This window comes from Physeter macrocephalus, chromosome 6, assembly GCF_002837175.3.
Source record: "Physeter macrocephalus isolate SW-GA chromosome 6, ASM283717v5, whole genome shotgun sequence".
In the NCBI taxonomy this organism is placed as follows: domain Eukaryota; kingdom Metazoa; phylum Chordata; class Mammalia; order Artiodactyla; family Physeteridae; genus Physeter; species Physeter macrocephalus.
Genome location: NC_041219.1, coordinates 45724500 through 45744753, shown reverse-complemented (window position 1 = coordinate 45744753; position 20254 = coordinate 45724500). Strand labels below are relative to the sequence as shown.

At 45.1% G+C, this 20254-nt stretch overlaps 1 protein-coding gene and 1 non-coding gene across 3 annotated transcripts in view; both read left to right on the top strand.

Moving 5' to 3' along the window:
• Window positions 1-18940, top strand: part of EP300 (E1A binding protein p300) — a 54558-nt gene extending 35618 nt beyond the window's left edge. For both annotated transcript variants that reach the window (XM_028490678.2, XM_028490677.1), the window contains 11 exons: window positions 1636-1692; window positions 2294-2371; window positions 6366-6433; window positions 7583-7733; window positions 7853-7999; window positions 8654-8767; window positions 9762-9927; window positions 10719-10883; window positions 12458-12619; window positions 15099-15380; window positions 15594-18940. In XM_028490678.2, the coding sequence (XP_028346479.1) occupies window positions 1636-1692; window positions 2294-2371; window positions 6366-6433; window positions 7583-7733; window positions 7853-7999; window positions 8654-8767; window positions 9762-9927; window positions 10719-10883; window positions 12458-12619; window positions 15099-15380; window positions 15594-17798 (3595 nt within the window). In that variant the 3' untranslated portion in view covers window positions 17799-18940. The remainder of the gene's footprint in view (window positions 1-1635; window positions 1693-2293; window positions 2372-6365; window positions 6434-7582; window positions 7734-7852; window positions 8000-8653; window positions 8768-9761; window positions 9928-10718; window positions 10884-12457; window positions 12620-15098; window positions 15381-15593) is intronic.
• LOC112065931 (U6 spliceosomal RNA) lies at window positions 7328-7430 on the top strand. Its single transcript, XR_002892325.1, has one exon. It is a non-coding gene; the product is annotated as a U6 spliceosomal RNA (small nuclear RNA).
• Window positions 18941-20254: the final 1314 nt, after the last annotated feature.

Below are 20254 nucleotides of genomic sequence, written 5' to 3'. Positions count from 1 at the left end.
ATATTGGATGGTCATTTTAGATATATTTCCTCTATAGGGAAATAATCAGCTTCTAAAAAGTGAAAGGCTGTAGTGCAAGGGAACTTCATTGTTAACTGTTTTGAGTTTGAGAGGAATTGAACAAATATAACCACCTTACAGCCTTCTCATGAAGGTTAACGATACCAAAGTCGTCATAATCGTCAGTATCATTTAACATCATTAGGGGTTTAGGAGTTTGTGAGAGTGATTTGTTAGAAAGAGAGTTGGTTGGACTTTCACAGTCTCACATGCTCTTGTGGTTTGGTAAATGCCATGAAAAATTTTCAAACATAGCCTAAACTGCCTCATAGTACTTCTGATCTCTAAGATTTTAGTTTACACACTCAAATTTGGACTGTTTTAGGAAGAAAGAACTATTTGGTGTCCTTTTAATATTCTTTAGCTTCTTCTCTTCTGGTTTAACCTATAATAAACAGTTCAGAACATTTTCCCCAAAAGTATGGAATTGTTATGTTACTAGTAAAAACAGGGCTTCTGAGAAAAACTGGTTAGTGTTTTCAAATTGGGTTTTCAAGTTGTACTTTTTCTTCCGTCACCATTGACATATAATATAGTGGGGTCTGGTACTGGTCTGGAGGTAGATACTGGGTCCCCTTGAACCTTAAGAGATTTTTCTGACCTTGGCTAAACCAGGTAAGTCAGGTCTGATGCAGCAAAGGGAGGCAGCCTTACCATGGGTACTACTGAGTGGCTAACCACATGTTCTGTACCTTAGGACACCACTCTGACTGTGAAGAGTGTAGAAACCCCTCTTGCAGTTCCTCAGGTCGGCAGTGAGCCTGGGAGTATGCGGTACTAACAAGTTCCCAGGTCTTTCTAGACTGCTGGTCTTCAGAACACACTTTGGGTAGCAAGACCTTAGGCCAGGTAGCGATGAATCTCTAGCCTGTAACTAGTAGAAAACAGTTTAAATGGGGAAATGTCCTCATTCCTCATTTTTGTGAGGTAGAGTCACAGTAGTCAAAGTTGGGCCCCCTGCAGTTTGTTCTAGGTAGAGAATAAGACTGTTAGCTCCTGTATTTGTGAGGCTGTGAGCAGTGTGGTAGGCTAGATTTCAGGGTAGGAGGCCATGTGAAAATTTTTAAATGAATACCCTTTTTTGGCTAACTCTAACCTGAAATATGTATTCTTAATATTGACATTTTTTATTAATATAAAAACTTTGACTAGACTGTCCTGAAAATTTAGTATTTTTTATAAGTAGTGGTTTAACTCCCTCTGTACACAGTATCTTTCATATGTAGCTCAGTCTAGGAACATTAAGCTATTAGAAGGTGTAAATATCTAACACGAAGAGTAGTAGGCAAGATTTTAAAAGGAAAAGAAGAACAAATTCATGTTTTTAGTTCTTACTGGGTTCTCCTCTTCCTGTAAATGGGAACAGATTTACTGTAAAGTCCTTTCCAAAAACATAGGCATGTAAATGTGCATTTTGTGGGAGCCAAGAATGTACTGTTGTATCCTTGGTATATTCTTAGATTTAAATAATCCACTTACAGGGTGGGGTTTTTGTCCGTTGGTTATTACAACAGTAGTCAGACTGCTAATCTTTCTGTGTTGCTTGTTCTCATTGTGTCCCTCTTCTTTCCTTAGTACAATAAATAAAGAACAATTTTCGAAGAGAAAAAATGACACTCTGGATCCTGAACTGTAAGTAGTTCCCCTTGAGTAGTCAGTACACTTTGATTTTTCTTCTTCCTTTCATTCTCTTGGTTTGCACAGCCAGTGAGATGATTCTATATTCTTGGACTAAATCTATAACGTACATCCAACAGAGATGGTAGAAGTGCTAAAATTTACATACGGTTCGTATTCATTTACATTTCACTAAGTCTGTCTAATATTTTGGTGTTTTATAGGCTTGAGTGAAGCACAAAGCTACCTCCTCTGTATTTTCAAACCAGTTCATAATCCCCTCCTTTATAGTGAGGCCTTTCAGAGGTACAGAGATGTACTGGTATTCTAGGCATTCCTGGAATGGATATGATGGTGTCAGACTCACTTGGAAGTTTAAGCAGCAGTCACCTTGATCTTTCACTTTTTATTCCATAGTCACAGTTCAATTTAATGACTAAACTGCTTTTGAGATTTGCTCTACCTGTTACACCAAAGAGCTTTTAAAAACTATTCTTCAATTCTTTGGATGTGATTTTGGCTATCTTTTGAATTGTCAGAAATTGGGAAATATTGGAAGTTTTGATTTGGTTAAATTTTTGGATTTAATCTTGACATTTTGACTTTTCCTTTCCAGATTTGTTGAATGTACGGAGTGTGGAAGAAAGATGCATCAGATCTGTGTCCTTCATCATGAGATCATCTGGCCATCTGGGTGAGACATCAGTATTTTCCCTAGACTTTTTCTTTGTTGTGAATTTTAGGAAGTTTGTCTTCTACAATGATTATATTTTATCTTCAAAGTTACTGTCTCTTGGAATTATTCTTTTTTTGTTTGTTTATTTATTTTTGGCTGCGTCGGGTATTAGTAGCAGTGGGCGGGCTCTTTGCTGTGGTGTGCAGGCTTCTCTCTAGTTGTGGCACAGGCTTAGTAGTTGCAGCGCACAAGCTCTCTAGTTGTGGCGCGTGGGCTCAGTTGCCCCGCAGCACGTGGGATCTTAGTTCCCCAACCAGGGATCAAGCCCAGGTCCCCTGCGTTGGAAGGCAGATTCTTTTATTATTATTATTATTATTATTATTATTAATTTTATTTATTTATGGCTGTGTTGGGTCTTCGTTGCTACGCATGGGCTTTCTCTAGTTGCAATGAGCGGGGGCTACTCTTGGTTGCGGTGCGTGGGGTTTACTCTTGGTTGCGGTGCGTGGGGTTCTCGTCGCGGTGGCTTCTCTTGTTGCAGAGCACGGGCTCTAGGTGCGTGGGCTCAGTAGTTGTGGCGCACGGGCTTAGTTGCTCCACGGCATGTGGGATCTTCCCGGACCAGGGCTCAAACTCGTGTCCCCTGCATTGGCAGGTGGATTCTTAACCACTGCGCCACCAGGGAAGTCCCTAGAATTATTCTGGTTTGGGAAAAGATCATTAAAATCCAGTTTTAAAATATTAAATAACCTAGAATCAAAAAATATAGCTATTTCTCTTATTTGCATTGTTTTAATCCATATACAAATACTTTATTCTGCTTTAAATTCTTTGGTGGTCATTGTGCATCAAAAGTAAATACAGGGCTCCCCTGGTGGTGCAGTGGTTGGGAGTCCGCCTGCCGATGCAGGGGACATGGGTTCGTGCCCCGGTCCGGGAGGATCCCACATGCCGCGGAGCGGCTGGGCCCGTGAGCCATGGCCGCTGAGCCTGCGCTTCTGGAGCCTGTGCTCCTCAACGGGAGAGGCCACAACAGTGAGAGGCCCGCGTACGGCAAAAAAAAAAAAAAAAAAAAAAGTAAATACAAAAGATTTATCAATAGAGGGTAACAGGAAATCTGTAGCACCTGGAAACGAGCAAGGAGATGTTAGACACAATTAAACCTGCTAGATTTTGAACATTACTTACATTGCAGTAGAAAAACTAGACAGTATGGATAATGCAGGTTGCCAAGGAGCCATCTCTGTTTCTGCCTCTGAGAGAACATCGCACTGAACGGCATACTGAATGGTGAACGTGGTTAGGATGATTTTTTTTTTGGCTGCGTTGGGTCTTCGTTGCTGTGCGCGGGCTTTCTCTAGTTGTGGCGAGCAGGGGCTTCTTTTGTTGCGGAGCACAGACTCTAGGTACGCTGGCTTCAGTACTTGTGGCTCGTGGGCTCAGTTGTGACTTGTGGGCTCTAGAGCGCAGGCTCAGTAGTCCTGTCGCACGGGCAGGGGCTGCACGGGCAGGGGCTTCTTTTGTTGCGGAGCACAGACTCTAGGTACACTGGCTTCAGTACTTGTGGCTCGTGGGCTCAGTTGTGACTTGTGGGCTCTAGAGCGCAGGCTCAGTAGTCCTGTCGCACGGGCTTAGTTGCTCTGAGGCATATGGGATCTTCCCAGACCAGGGATCGAAGCTGTGTCCCCGTGCCACCAGGGGAGTCCCCCAAAAGATGTTAAATCACATCCTAACCAGGGGACTTCCCTGGTGGCATAGTGGTTAAGAATCCGCCCACCAGCGCAGGGGACACGGGTTCAAGCCCTGGTCGTGAAAGATCCCACATGCCACGGAGCAACTAAGTCTGTGCACCACAACTACTGAGCCCACATGCCACAACTACTGAAGCCCGCGCGGTGAGAAGCCCGTGCACCACAACGAAGAGCAGCCCCCGCTCACCACAACTAGAGAAAGCCCACACGCAGCAACGAAGACCCAACGCAGCCATAAATAAATAAACAGGCAGGCAAGCAAGCAAACATAAAATCTTTTGGGGAGTTGGATAATAGTTAACTAGGTGTTGTCCAGTGAAAGGCAAAGTTGCATGAAAATGACTAGATACAGACTTCAATGAACTAGGTATTCTTGGGCCTCATGCTCTGTTTCTGAATATTCTCCACATATTTACCCAGGGTGCACATCATCAATGCCTTTCATGGGCAGTGAGTGGATTTTTGTCCATTGTGACACTTACGTGTTTACTGCTATGGGCTACCTCTCTTTCTCCAGGAATGGGGCTGATCCCAGCTCTGCTCCAAGGGAAGGGTTGGGGGAGTATCTGTGTATTAAGTGACTCATTAGAATGGATATCTTCTCTCTGCTCTTTTCCTGGACTGTTGTTGTTTTAAGAGCTTTATTTTCTAGGTTGCTTTCCCTCCAGTGATTTTTTTTTTTTTAATATTCATTCATTCATTCATTTCTTTATTTGGCTACACCGAGTGTTAGTTGTGGCACGTGGGATCTTTGTAGCAGCATGCAAGAACTTTGGCTGCGGGATCTTTAGTTTCAGCATGTGGGATCTAATTCCCTGACTAGGGATCGAACACGGGCCCCCTGCATTGGGATCATGGAGTCTCAGCCAGTGGACCACCAGGAAAGTCCCCTGGACTGACAGTTGATGCTAGTTCGGAGGTCACAGGAAAGAAGAGGCTAATTAACAAATTTCCAGAAAAAAACACTAAGGAAAAAGCACAGTAGTTGATGTTTATATGGCTTGTCTTTATTTATTTTATTTATTTTTTTTTTTGTGCGGTATGCAGGCCTCTCACTGTTGTGGCCTCTCCCGTTGCGGAGCACAGGCCCCAGACGCGCAGGCGCAGCGGCCATGGCTCATGGGCCCAGCCGCTCCGTGGCATGTGGGATCTTCCCGGACCGGGGCACGAACCCGTGTCCCCTGTATCGGCAGGCGGACTCTCAACCACTGTGCCACCAGGGAAGCCCTGGCTTGTCTTTAGATAGGCCTTTTTAGTGCTTTCCTTAATTACAGAGTGGGTAAGGATAATTAAGGGAGTTGCAGCGATCCTTGCACCTGAAGATCAGCCAGCCAGTTGATGAGTACTTATGTAGTTTCCAGTTTTTCTAAGAAATTCTACTTATGCACACATCCTTATGTAATTGTAAGAGCAAAGAGAATGTACATTTAAAATCTATTAGTGCTGGACTTCCCTGGCAGTCCAGTGGTTAAGACTCTGGGCTTCCAATGCAGGGCGTGCAGGTTCAATCTCTGGTCAGGGAACTAAGATCCCCACAGCGCAGTCAAACAATATTTTTTTAAAAAAATATTAGTGCTGCTTTCAAAACGTACTTATTTACATTCCCACCGGTAGCATATAGACTTCTGCCAATGTGATTGGCCATAACACAGATTTTCTGCTTTAATCTGTGATTCTTCAACATCTTTGCGCATGTATGCCAATTTGTATGCTAATTTATATGCCCTTCACATTTCTTCATGTCTTTTGTCTATTTCTCAGTTAGGTTTTGTTTTGTTTCTAATTTTTATTTTTGGCTGTGTTGGGTCTTCATTGCTGCGTGCAGGCTTTCTCTAGTTGTGGCAAGTGGGGGACTACTCTGCGGTGTGCAGGCTTCTCATTGCAGCAGCTTCTCTTGTTGCAGAGCACAGGCTCTAGGCGCGGGCTTCAGTAGTTGTGGCGCACAGGCTTAGTTGCTCCGCGGCATGTGGGATCTTCCCGGACCAGGGCTCAAACCTGTGTCCCCTGCATTGGCAGGCGGATTCTTAACCACTGCGCCACCAGGGAAGCCCTCAGTTAGGTTTTTTTTATCCTTTTTCTCTAAATGTTTTCTAAAAGCTCTTTGTATATTGGTTATAACTCTTTGTTGTGTATTTAGAAATATTGCTCCCAGGTTGTCTTTTAAATTTCAACCTTACACATACATAAGATAGATTCTATAGCATACATTACTTCAGGTGTTTCTCTAAGTTGTTTAAGCAAAGTCTTGGTTTACATTTTAGATTTGTCTGTGATGGCTGTTTAAAGAAGACTGCACGAACTAGAAAAGAAAATAAGTTTTCTGCTAAAAGTAAGTTTCATTCTTACAGGTAAAATTTGGCAAAGCTTCACTGAAGCATAGTTAAAAATAAACATCCAGAATGAATTATTTTGTTTCAACATTATTTGAAATATAAAAAAAATTTTTTAATTAATTTTTTGGCTGCGTTGGGTCTTCGCTTCTGAGTGGGGGCCATTCTTCATTGTGGTGCGCGGGCTTCTCATTGCAATGGCCTCTCCCGTTGGGGAGCACGGGCTCCAGGCGCGCAGGCTTCAGTAGTTGTGGTTCGCGGGCTCTAGGAGCGCAGGCTCAGCAGTTGTGGTGCACGAGCTTAGCTACTCCGCGGCATGTGGGATCTTCCCGACCAGGGATCGAACCCGTGTCCCCTGCGTTGGCAGGCAGATTCCTATCCACTGCGCCACCAGGGAAGCCCCTATTTGAAGTACTTAACCAAAGTTAAAACCAAATAATTTTTCCATGATGTACTTAAAGTTGAACTGTAATGTACTTTTTGGTGTGAAAATCATTAGACCTAGTTATTTATAAGAAGGAGGATATGTGTTTTTCTTGTTCCTACACGTATGTTGATGGAGGCCAGATGTGGAAATACTTGCCCAGAATTGCCATCTCATGAATGATTCCCTCAGTCGGGACTGCATTTAGACTTGATCTTTTCAGTTGGGGTGGGGATGGCAGTCAGTTTTAGTTTTGTGGAATGATGCCTTTGCAGTTTTTTGCTGATCTACAGGTTGCTTTTAATCCTCTGTAAAGCTTATCAAAGCACCTGACAGTTGTTAAATATTACTGCAGTTGAGGCAAAGTGCATATGAGTGTTTGTTCTGTTTTTTGACTCTTCTGAAAAGGAAAATTTTTCAAAATAAAAAGTTGGGGAAAATAACATTTAAAAAGTATTAACTACCCTGCTTGCTTTAACTGCACATATACTGAAATCAGAATGGTATAGAGATGATTAGCATGGCGCTCTGTAAGGATGATAGACTCCAGAAGTGTTCCACTTTAAATTTTTTTTTTAAGTATTGACTAGATCGCTAACTTAACAAAATCTAGCAAGTAATCTTGTTAGTATTGAAAAAGCAGAAATGAGATTTGGTATTTAAGACTGATAGTAATAAATTTGCACCTTAGATACTACTGAACTTTTAACTTTTAAATTCTTAGGGTTGCCATCTACCAGGCTTGGCACCTTTCTGGAGAATCGTGTGAATGACTTTCTGAGGCGACAAAATCACCCTGAGTCAGGAGAGGTCACTGTTAGAGTAGTTCATGCTTCTGACAAAACTGTGGAAGTCAAACCAGGCATGAAAGCAAGGTACCTAATAATTTCCCCTTTTCTTCTCTGTGGATCCACAATTGCTCATACACAGTTACTGTTGATGAATCTAACCTGAATGAAATGTGTGGTATTTCCCTCCAACATGAATTGTATAGGTTTGTAGATAGTGGAGAGATGGCAGAATCCTTTCCATATCGAACCAAAGCCCTCTTTGCCTTTGAGGAGATTGATGGTGTTGACTTGTGTTTCTTTGGCATGCACGTTCAAGAGTATGGTTCTGACTGCCCCCCGCCCAACCAGAGGTAAGACTTTACTGTGGCTACTTTCTAATTTGCGTGGGAGTTTGAAGTTATATAGTAAGGTAAACAAGCATAATGGACAAGAAAATATTTGATGTGCTTGTTTTGGAAATGCAAGTTTTCAAGCGTGTAGTATTGAAGTGAAACAAAAACAAAACTAGAAAATACCGCTCAATACTGCTCTTGTGTGGTCATAGTAATAGGGAAAGGGATGTGAACAGCAGCCTAAAATACAAAATAGGAAACTGACGACTTTTCAGAAAATGTAATTAAGTCTAGGTTGTTTCAAGTACCTTGCTGAGACTTACGTCAAAGAATGTCATTACAAATGAGGTATAGAATTCTCCATTTCCAAAATAGTATAAAGGCCAGATTAAGAGTGCTGCCAGAATATGTTTGGATTGCTCACTACTGACTGTGATTATACTGTGTCTCAGGCCCTGCTAGGTGCTGAGACTGTAATAGAGCCACAGGCCCACAAAACCCCCCGACGGGTTCACAATCTAGTCATTTACCTAAATAACTAATATTGTGTGATGAGCATTAAAAATGACAGGGTGAGCAAAGGGCGCAGAAAAGAGAGAAGGTGTTTTTAGCCACATCAGTAGGAACTCGTTGCGTGACTTGACCTGGCTTCTTTCTCCTCGTTTGGTATAGGAGAGTATACATATCATACCTGGATAGTGTTCATTTCTTCCGTCCTAAATGCTTGAGGACTGCAGTCTATCATGAAATTCTAATTGGATATTTGGAATATGTCAAGAAATTAGGGTAAGCATAAAAACAAATGCTGGTTTTAAAAACAACTTGTTTAATTAGTTTTAAACTAATCACCACTGTGATATTATGGTGAGATATAATACATGCAAATATGTGACTTTTGGTCTTTTTTCCTCAACTTTGGCTTTCATCGAATGAAACTATAATTTGGAGACCCTTGGTTAATTTTGCCAGTGGGAAAGAAATGGATATTTTGACAGTAGTTGCACCCATCCCAGATTAAGTTTATTTTGTTCAGTTAAGCTATTAGGTACAGTTTGATTTGAGGGGCCAGAACCTTAACCTGCACTTGGTCCTTTTGCACCTGAGTATCAAAACCAAAATCACACTAAGGTCTGGAGATAAAAAAAATTCATCAGACTGGTTCCTTACCTTCAAGGTATATGTGTACTTGAGAATATTTAGCACCTCACCACCTCACCTTGCAGATTATTCCTTTTAACAGTTTGCATTTCATTTAGCCCTCCTGCTGACATGGATTCATTTTCCTTTGCATTGTAGCTTTTGTTTGGTCTTTAAATGCAAATTTGGGATTTTTTTGATCCAGGGTTATGCCTAGTTCTAGTTCTGGCCTAGAAGACCTTTTTTTTTTTTTTTTTTTTTTGCCTGCGTTGGGTCTTCGCTGCTGGGTCCAGGGGCTACTCTTGCGTTGCGGTGTGCAGGCTTCTCATTACGGTGGCTTCTCTTGTTGCTGCGCGCAGGCTCAGTAGTTGTGGCTCATGGGCTTAGTGGCTCCGCGGCATGTGGGATATTTTAGGACCAGGGTTCGAACCCGCATCCCCTGCGTTTGCAGGTGGATTCTTAACCACTGTGCCACCAGGGAAGTCCCTGGCCTAAGACTTTTGGTCTGATGTGGATTGCACACTTCGTGTTATCTTGGGGAAATCATTGGTGTCTGTACTGACTCCACTTTGTAGTTTATCACATTCTTTCTAGAATGGGTGATCTTTCTCTTGGTGAATGTTCCTTCTCTTTGTGTTGTTAGATATACAACAGGGCATATTTGGGCATGCCCCCCAAGTGAGGGAGACGACTACATCTTCCATTGCCACCCCCCCGACCAGAAGATACCCAAGCCCAAGCGACTGCAGGAGTGGTACAAAAAGATGCTCGACAAGGCTGTATCCGAGCGAATTGTCCACGACTACAAGGTGAGGAGTGGGGGGATGATAGAACTGTGGCTTGACTAACCCTGCTGCTCCGTATTCTGCTCTTTTTACTATCTTAACAAAAATCTTCTGTTTGTTCTCCCTCTTCCATGTAATTTGTAAAATTAAGCTAATTTGATAGCAGGTGTTTTCTTCCCTGAATTACTAAAGATGAGTGGATCTGGCAAAATATTTAATAGCCATTTGTGATTGTAGGATATCTCATGATAAGAAACTTGAACTACTAAATACCTTATCTGTTTTTACTCATGGGGAGGAAAACATGAAATGGGTGTTTTCCTGAGCAGCCCAGCAAATCATTCTTTTAACCATGTGGTTTCCAGTAATTGTAATTGGGGTTGTTTTGAACATATTTCTCAGTAGGAACTGCTGGTACTTCAAGGGTGTGTGCAAGGCGGGCGTGCCTCCCGTTGCACTGCGTTCTGTCTCAAGAGTGGTAGAAGCCACGGTGTGAATGATGCTATGCTGCCTTTGCCATTGTTCCTGACAGGATAGTTTGCCACTTGGTTATGTAAAGGCGGATAATTTCCCTGTCCTCGTGGGTAGAGGAAAGAGGAACCAGAAATACTGATTTCAGACCAGACCTTTCACTGTTTGTGACACTAAATGTCTCCCCGGACATCAGACTTGGGTATAAAATCTCTGCCATCTTCCAGAAGACACATCTGATTCTTCATGTTTCTTGCATCCATTAGCTATGACTGCTTCTGTATAATAAACGTGGTGGTTTTTTTAATATATAAATTCCTATTTGTACACGGATATTTTCACAGGATATTTTTAAACAAGCTACTGAAGATCGATTAACAAGTGCAAAGGAATTGCCTTACTTTGAAGGTGATTTCTGGCCCAATGTACTGGAAGAGAGCATTAAGGAACTGGAACAGGAGGAGGAAGAGAGAAAGCGAGAGGAGAACACCAGCAACGAAAGCACAGATGTGAGGGTTTTGCATTTCCCTTTCCAGCCTCTGCCTATTCTCATGTATAACCCAGAAGTGAGCTTAAGTTTTCAGCATGGTCTTAAAGCTCTCAGCTCTTCAAGTTGGGCAAGAAATATTGGCGTAGATAAGTTACTGTGGTTCTAGTTGAGTGGTTTTAAGCCTTTTTAGCATCAGACCTCTTTTTAAAAATATATAAATTGATGGATTGATTGGCTGATTTTGGGTCTTCATTGCTGTGTGCGGGCTTCCTCTAGTTGCGGCGAGCGGGGGCTACTCTTTGTTACGGTGCATGGGCTTCTCATTGCGGTGGCTTCTCTTTGTTGCAGAGCACAGGCTCTAGGCACGCGGGCTGCAGTAGTAGTTGTGGCTCGCGGGCTCTAGAGCGCAGGCTCAGTAGTTGTGGCGCACGGGCTTAGTTGCTCCGCGGCATGTGGGATCGTCCCGGACCAGGGCTTGAACCCGTGTCCCCTTCACTGGCAGGCGGATTCTCAACCACTGCGCCACCAGGGAATTCCCAGACCTCAATTTTTAAAAATATTTATTTATTTTATTTATTTGGCTCCGCAGAGTCTTAGTTACGGCATGCGGGACCTACTTCCCTGACCAGGGATCGAACCCGGGCCCCCTGCATTGGGAGCACGGAGTCTTAGCCATTGGACCACCAGGGAAGTACCAGACCTCAGTTTTAAATGGAATCTTGGATTTCTAGTAATGGAAGACTGAGAAAATTACCCTTCTAGAGCATGGGGTTGGTAAACTTTTTCTGCAGAGGTCTAGATTATGAATATTTTGGGCCTTGCAGGTCATATATTGTCTCCAGCACATTCTTTTTTTCTGTTTTTTTTTTCCTTTTTTTCTTTAAACAACATTTATAGATATAAAAACCATCATTCTTAGCCATACAAAAACAGGTCTGGGCCAGAGTTTGCCAGTCCCCAAACAGAACCTATGTTGTAGATGGATCATCTGAGGAGCTTTTCCTTGTCATTTGTTTCCCCATAGTTTATCTAGATTGCCCTTGCTGAGTCTGAACTATTAAAGTCACCCTTAAATAGTCTAATAAGAACCCTTTACAGCCTGCAGTTTAAACTCCTTGATTGAATGTTTTTCAAGGTTTTTTTTGAATAGTAGGCCCATAAAATTCTAGAAAGTGAGTGGAAGGAAATGTAGCCAAGGCCTTTGGCTCCCTACTCCTATGCACACTTCACTACCCCACACTGCCACTCACTCCTTGTTCTTGTCCTCAAATCTGGGATGGCCTGGGTCCACCTGAGGTGTCTCCTTGGTCTGCAGGGTTCTTTGGCCAAAAAGCTAAGGCTGCCATTGTCTTAATGAAGAGACATTAGTGGAGACATTCTTCACTGGGAGAGAATAAGTGCAAAAACGTTAGTAAACTTTAGTTTACTGTAAATAACAGCTTTAAAAAAGAGAGGATGAATGAAGAGAGCAGATGGTGTTAGGTGGAAGGTTATGATCTCTAGTTTCAAAAATGGAGTCTTTTTACCATTATTTTTTCTTAAATCTCTTAACAAATAGTTAACATTTTCTCGTCCTCTTGTGCTAACCTGCAGGTGACAAAGGGAGACAGCAAAAATGCTAAAAAGAAGAATAATAAGAAAACTAGCAAAAACAAGAGCAGCCTGAGTAGGGGCAATAAGAAGAAGCCAGGCATGCCCAATGTATCCAATGACCTCTCGCAAAAACTGTATGCCACCATGGAGAAGCATAAAGAGGTAAGATACAGCCGCCAAGAGTGGAAAAAAACAGGGCAGGATTTCTCAAAAAATGCCCACTGTGGTTGGTATTTGTGACGTGAGCACCAGACCATTTGAAATTCAGAAGGAAGAAAATCATTTGAGGGGAAAGAATGCAAAAAGAGGATGGCTAGAGTGGGTGGTAAGAATAGGAAATGGTAAGCCGTCTTTGATTTGTAGCTGTTACAACGCTAGATGGTGTTGGGAAAGTATAAGCATAGTTTGTCTGACCCTGTTGTTTGTAATCCTTTTATGTTTGTATTTCTGTCCGTTCAGGAGATTGGCTTGTTGAGTATCTTTATTGTTTTGTTTTAGACCACGCTCCTTAGAACTCTAATGGAACTTTGGCAAAACGAATGAATATTTGCCTTCCTGAAAGGGAACTGGGAAGTGTAGAGAATTGAAGAAAAGTGAAACTTTCATATATGCACCTGTAACACCTTCTCAGCAAAGTTAAAACTTTGAATTATTTCATTATTTAAATTGCTTATTTATTGTTGTAGGTAGTTTGGGAGTATAACTGGGTGTGTTGGACTTTTTCCCCCCAGCGTCATCATTGCTAAGATGAGGAGTCTTGAAGCATAATTCATGTCAGTTTGTTTTTTGATTTTTTTTTTTTTTTAACATCTGTTTGACTCTGTGTTCAGACATCATAGTCAGGTTCTTATAGGAAGAGGCCATTATGTGGAGAGGGAACTTGAAGGCTTGGTTCAAGGTGTGGATGCCTCACTTAGATAATGATTGTCAGCTGTTTTGAGCAATATATAGTGTCACAGAATTCTATCAAACAGCAATTGGGAAAAGCCCTTAGAGTATGTCGTAATAGGTGTGACTTAAGTTGTGGATACATCATCTGAAGAAGATGTGGGTAGTAGTCACCTGTTAGGAGTTAGAATCTAAGGTCATCAATTTAGGTTAAATTCAAGTATTGTCTTAGCTCTAGGGTGACATACAGTGGAATCAGTCATAATGGTTGTTACTGGATGGTTGACCATAGTGAAGATTTCCTAGGGAGTCACCAGATGGTTTTATCTGCCCCTCTTTTGAATGGGTTGCTGCAGACATTCCCTACTTGTTAGATCCAGTACTTTCCTGTGTGTGATCACATTTTCAAAATGCTCTTCCTTGCTTTATGAGTGCTTTCTTTGAGCCACAATATCAAACCCAGTATTACAAGGTCAGACACACATCATAGTCCTCCCTTGATGTTTTTAACTTTTGGCATCTGTTTTTATATGTCTTTAGTCAGTGTGTGCACTCTTGTCCTATGTTTTCTTTTTTTGTTTTTTTCAAGTTTTTGTTTTCGGCCACACTGTGTGGCATGCAGGGTCTTAATAGCTCCCCGACCAGGGATCGAACCCACGCCCCCTGCAGTGGAAGCACAGAGTCTTCAGCACTGGACTGCCAGGGAAGTCCCTGTGTTCTTTTTCTAGACTCTTGTTTTATGCCAACATTGCTGCCCAAGTATATATAACAAATGTTACTGCCAGTTTGCACAGATTTTCAGCCTCTGAAAAACTGGTAGAATATAGTGGGCAATACAGCAGTTACTCACAAGTTCTTGATGTCTTGAAGGTTCTATTTTACATTTTATTATTACATATATAATCCCAGCTTCCTCTTGCAGCCTTTACACCAGTGGTTATGGGAATTAATGGTGGTTGTGTCTTTAAACTTCAATGAACAGACTTCAACTTTTGCTGTTACTGTAGCAAGGACGAAGGAGGTTTTGCTTTTTTAATTTTCCTACCCCTACCAACTTTCTTTTTCCTCCAAACTTACAGGAAAGTTATATAGAAGATGCCCTCCCATAGCCTTCACTTAGATTAGATTCACCAACTGTTAACATTCTGCTACATTTTCTTTATCTTTATTTCAGCAAGTCCCTTCTAAGAAGGAAGGACGTCTTCCGCATAAGCGTGCTGTGGCTTCACACTCAGGAAACTTCACCCATTGCCGCCATCTCATGTCTGCTCCATGTCGAGTTGCCATGTTTCAGTTCCTGGCCTTATTTTCTTAACATGACATGGGCGTTTTGTGGGAGACTCCAGGCCAATTGTTTTATAGAATGTCCCTCAATTTGGATTTTTCTGTTTCCTTATGAGTAGAGTCAGGTTAAGCCATGGATTGCATCTTAAAGTAGACCACTTTGAGGCAAAATGTCCACTGTACGGTGCTGTACCCAACCAGTCTTCTTTTGAAGAAATTATTGAATGAGGTAGAAAACATAAGATGTAGATTCTTTAGGCCCATCGTAGACAGTCCCAGAGAAGAGCACAGAGGTAGTGAAGCAGGAGAAAGAGGGCCATGTGTATGTAACCTTGCGAGGTGGTCATAAAACTAAGCCAGGCGTCCCGGCCCCCCAGGTGCACAGCCTGGCCAACCCATCCGCGGCATCTGGCCCAGTGCCCTGTGGTGCTCTAGTGCCAGCGTCAGGATGAGACTGTCTGTTTTTCAGGTCTTCTTCGTGATCCGTCTCATCGCCGGCCCCGCTGCCAACTCCCTGCCTCCCATCGTTGACCCCGATCCCCTCATCCCCTGCGACCTGATGGACGGGCGGGATGCCTTTCTCACCCTCGCAAGGGACAAGCACCTGGAGTTCTCCTCACTCCGAAGAGCCCAGTGGTCCACCATGTGCATGCTGGTGGAGCTGCACACCCAGAGCCAGGACCGCTTCGTCTACACCTGCAACGAGTGCAAGCACCACGTGGAGACGCGCTGGCACTGCACCGTGTGCGAGGTAGGCCCCGGCGGGGGAGGGGCAGGGGGCCTTCCTGGGCTCCGGGGCCAGTGGTGAGTAACAGGACGGGGTGGGCGGGGCCTGGTCTCAAATCTGAGTGGTTGGTTAGAGGCTTTCTCTAAAACGGGGCTTTTTAGTCCAAGCAGAGTATGTAAATACTTTTGAATGACTTTAATCCTGGAGAGTTGACCTGCACCTGTGTCTTCCCCCCAGGATTATGATTTGTGTATCACCTGCTATAACACTAAAAACCATGACCACAAAATGGAGAAACTTGGTCTCGGGTTGGATGACGAGAGCAACAACCAGCAGGCCGCGGCCACCCAGAGCCCGGGAGACTCCCGCCGCCTGAGCATCCAGCGGTGCATCCAGTCTCTGGTCCACGCCTGCCAGTGCCGAAATGCCAACTGCTCCCTGCCCTCCTGCCAGAAGATGAAGCGGGTTGTGCAGCACACCAAGGGCTGCAAGCGGAAGACCAACGGAGGGTGCCCCATCTGCAAGCAGCTCATCGCCCTCTGCTGCTACCACGCCAAGCACTGCCAGGAGAACAAGTGCCCCGTGCCCTTCTGCCTCAACATCAAGCAGAAGCTCCGGCAGCAGCAGCTACAGCACCGGCTCCAGCAAGCCCAGATGCTCCGCAGGAGGATGGCCAGCATGCAGCGGGCTGGCGTGGTGGGGCAGCAGCAGGGCCTGCCCTCCCCGACGCCTGCGACCCCGACCACGCCCACCGGCCAGCAGCCGACCACCCCGCAGACGCCCCAGCCCCCCTCCCAGCCCCAGCCCACCCCTCCCACCAGCATGCCGCCCTACTTGCCCAGGACTCAGGCTGCTGGCCCGGTGTCCCAGGGCAAGGCGGCCGGCCAGGTCACCCCCCCGACCCCTCCGCAGACTGCTCAGCCGCCCCTTCCAGGACCCCCACCTGCCGCGGTGGAAATGGCGATGCAGATTCAGAGGGCAGCCGAGACGCAGCGCCAGATGGCCCACGTGCAAATTTTTCAAAGGCCGATCCAGCACCAGATGCCCCAAATGACTCCGATGGCCCCCATGGGTATGAACGCACCCCCCATGGCCAGAGGTCCCGGTGGGCATTTGGAGCCAGGGGTGGGGCCCACAGGGATGCAGCAGCCACCGCCGTGGGCCCAAGGGGGATTGCCTCAGCCCCAGCACCTGCAGCCCGGGGTGCCCAGGCCAGCCATGATGTCAGTGTCACAGCACGGTCAGCCCCTGAACATGGCTCCCCAACCGGGATTGGGCCAGGTAGGTGTGAGCCCTCTCAAACCGGGCACTGTGTCTCAACAAGCCTTACAGAACCTTCTGCGGACTCTCAGGTCTCCCAGCTCCCCCCTGCAGCAGCAACAGGTGCTTAGTATCCTTCACGCCAACCCCCAGCTGTTGGCCGCGTTCATCAAGCAGCGGGCTGCCAAGTACGCCAACTCCAACCCGCAGCCCCTCCCCGGGCAGCCTGGCGTGCCCCAGGGCCAGCCAGGGCTGCAGCCCCCCACCATGCCGGGCCAGCAGGGGGTCCACTCCAGCCCCGCTATGCCGAACTTGAATCCCATGCAGGCGGGCGTCCAGAGGGCCGGCCTGCCCCAGCAGCAGGCACCGCAGCAGCAGCTCCCGCCGCCCATGGGGGGCATGAGCCCCCAGGCTCAGCAGATGAGCATGAATCACAGCGCCATGCCGGCGCAGTTCCGAGACATCCTGAGGCGGCAGCAGATGATGCAGCAGCAGCAGCAGCAGCAGGGAGCGGGGCCGGGAGTCGGGCCTGGGCTGGCCAGCCACAGCCAGTTCCAGCCGCCCCAGGGCCTGGGCTACCCTGCCCCCCAGCCGCCGCCGCCGCCGCCGCCGCCCCGGATGCAGCAGCACATGCAGCACCTGCAGCAAGGGAGCGGGGGCCAGCTGGGCCAGCTCCCCCAGGCCCTGGGGGCAGAGGCAGGAGCCGGTCTGCAGGCCTATCAGCAGCGACTCCTTCAGCAACAGATGGGGTCACCCGCTCAGCCCAACCCCATGAGCCCCCAGCAGCATATGCTCCCGAGTCAGGCTCAGTCCCCGCACCTTCCAGGCCAGCAGATCCCATCTCTCTCCAATCAAGTGCGGTCTCCCCAGCCTGTTCCTTCTCCGCGGCCACAGTCCCAGCCCCCCCACTCCAGCCCTTCCCCACGGATGCAGCCTCAGCCTTCTCCACACCACGTTTCCCCACAGACCAGTTCTCCACATCCCGGACTGGTCGCTGCCCAGGGCAACCCCATGGAACAAGGGCATTTTGCCAGCCCGGACCAGAATTCAATGCTCTCTCAGCTGACTGGCAATCCAGGCATGGCAAACCTCCATGGTGCCAGCGCCACGGACCTGGGACTCAGCACCGACAACTCAGACTTGAATTCAAACCTCTCACAGAGTACACTAGACATACACTAGAGACACCTTGTAGTATTTTGGGAGCAAAAAAATTATTTTCTCTTAAGACTTTTTGTACTGAAAACAATTTTTTTGAATCTTTCTTAGCCTAAAAGACAATTTTCCTTGGAACACACGAGAACTGCGCGGTAGCTGTTTGTGGTTTAAAGCAAACATGCGAAATGAACCTGAGGGGTGATGATTGATTGATAGAACACAAAGAATCTATTTTTGTTATGGCTGGTCCCCACCGGCTTGGTTTTTTTTCCCTTGTGTGTTTGGTTCAAGTGTGCACTGGGAGGAGGCTGAGGTCTGTGACGCCAACCACATGCTCCTGCCTTGCACCTCCAATAGGTTTTATTATTTTTTTTAAATTAATGAAAATATGTAATATTAATAGTTATTATTTACTGGTGCAGATGGTTGACATTCTTCCCTATTTTCCTCACTTTATGGAAGAGTTAAAAAAGAACATTTCTAAAACCAGAGGACAAAAGGGGTTAATGTTACTTTAAAATTACATTCTATATATATATAAATATATATAAATATATATTAAAATACCAATTTTTTTCTCTGGGTGCAAAGATGTTCATTCTTTTAAAAATGTTTAAAAAAAAAAAAAAAAAAGGAAAAAAAGTCCCCTTTCCTCCCCTCAAGTCAACTTTTGTGCTCCAGAAAATTTTCTATTCCGTAAGTCTGATCGTAAAAACTTCAAGTATTAAAGTAATTTGTACATGTAGAGAGAAAAATGACTTTTTCAAAATATACAGGGGCAGCTGCCAAATTGATGTATTATATATTGTGGTTCTGTTTCTTGAAAGAATTTTTTTCGTTATTTTTACATCTAACAAAGGAAAAAATTAAAAAGAGGGTAAGAAACGATTCCAGTGGGATGATTTTAACATGCAAAATGTCCCTGGGGTTTCTCCTTTGCTTGCTTTCTTCCTCCTTACCCTGTCCACCCCCAAAACACACACACACACACACACACACACACACACACACACACACTTTCTGTAAAACTTGAAAATAGAAAGCAAAAACCCTCAACTTGTAAATCATGAGATTAAAGTTGATTACTTATAAATATGAACTTTGGATCACTGTATAGACTGTTAAATTTGATTTCTTATTACCTATTGTTAAATAAACTGTGTGAGACAGACACCTGACTTTGTTTCACTTCTTGCATCTTTATCTTAGAATGCCTCAGTTTAAATGCCTGATGTGTAGGATTCAGGTTGGTGAGGGGGGAGTGCAAGCACCAGCTTACGGCCCTCCCTAACGATTACGTGAAGTGACTTTGTGATAAAATAGATTTAAAAACGATTTTGGTAAATTTGTCCACAGTTCAGGGGGAAACACAAATACCAGCTAAATGTTAATTTTATCAATTTGAATTGATACTAATTAGCCTTTGTCAGCTTGATACAGGTCCTTCTTCCGTGGTCCCCTGTGGATAACCTCATGGTCTTCCAATCACCCTCATCTTACAGGGCTAAGAATGAGCACCTAAGAGGGGTCACACCTGCCTAAGTCACAAGTAACTCCTTGAAAAAGCAGCGCTTGAAGCTGGGCTGACAGTACATCCCTATTCTCTGTTACACTTTGTTTTTGCTACCTGCCGGTCAGTCAGGAAATCATGAGGGGAATGAGGCTGTAGGAAAGGAAACTGTGGACATAAACCCAGGAGGCTGAGAGAGATGACCACACGGAGTCTGATGCTGTGCTAGGCATTGAAGAATGGAGAGGTTACCGGTCCTCCCTCTAACTGAATGTTACATCGGCCTTGAACAAGTTTGAAAACTCAGAAGACTACTGTGAGTGAGCTGCTTCGCCATCATTTGGCAGGTCTTCCTGTTACTGTCACGGAGCTTTTACACTGACTATGTTCAATCATCTGCTGAGGGCTAAAGAAAAGATTCTCTTCAAGTACCGTTATTCAAACTCCCATTTGTCCTTTCCACTATTTTACATTGGCTCAGGAAAAATAACCAGTATCTCCATGTGAGGTGAACCCGCACACTCAGCATTAATTGGCACCCACCCCAGAAAATGTTAACAGGTGTCCACCTGCCTCAGATCAGTGGTCCAGCAGATGTACATGCAGCACCTATGTCCTGTGCCAGGCCAGACAACACGCGTGGACAGGGTGCAGCCCTTCCCTCAGGCTAGCCAGCTCGAGATCTAGAAGAAGAGACAGAATGATGCTTAAACAAGATAAAACAGAAAAGTGTTAAGTGGTATACGCAGGGCACACAGGGAGCGGGGGTAAAAGCTTCTGGCTGGTGGGGATCAGGAAAGTTTCCGGGAAGGGCCGCATGAAGCTGGACCTCGTGGGGGAGATGAATGGGAAGAGGTGGAGAGGGGTGAGGAGGGACCCTGCCCAGAGGAGTGAAGAATCAGATCCTAGTGGGAAAAGCAGCTTCAGGTCCACCTGACTGAGACCAGAGAGAAGATGCCGAGTGCCAGTT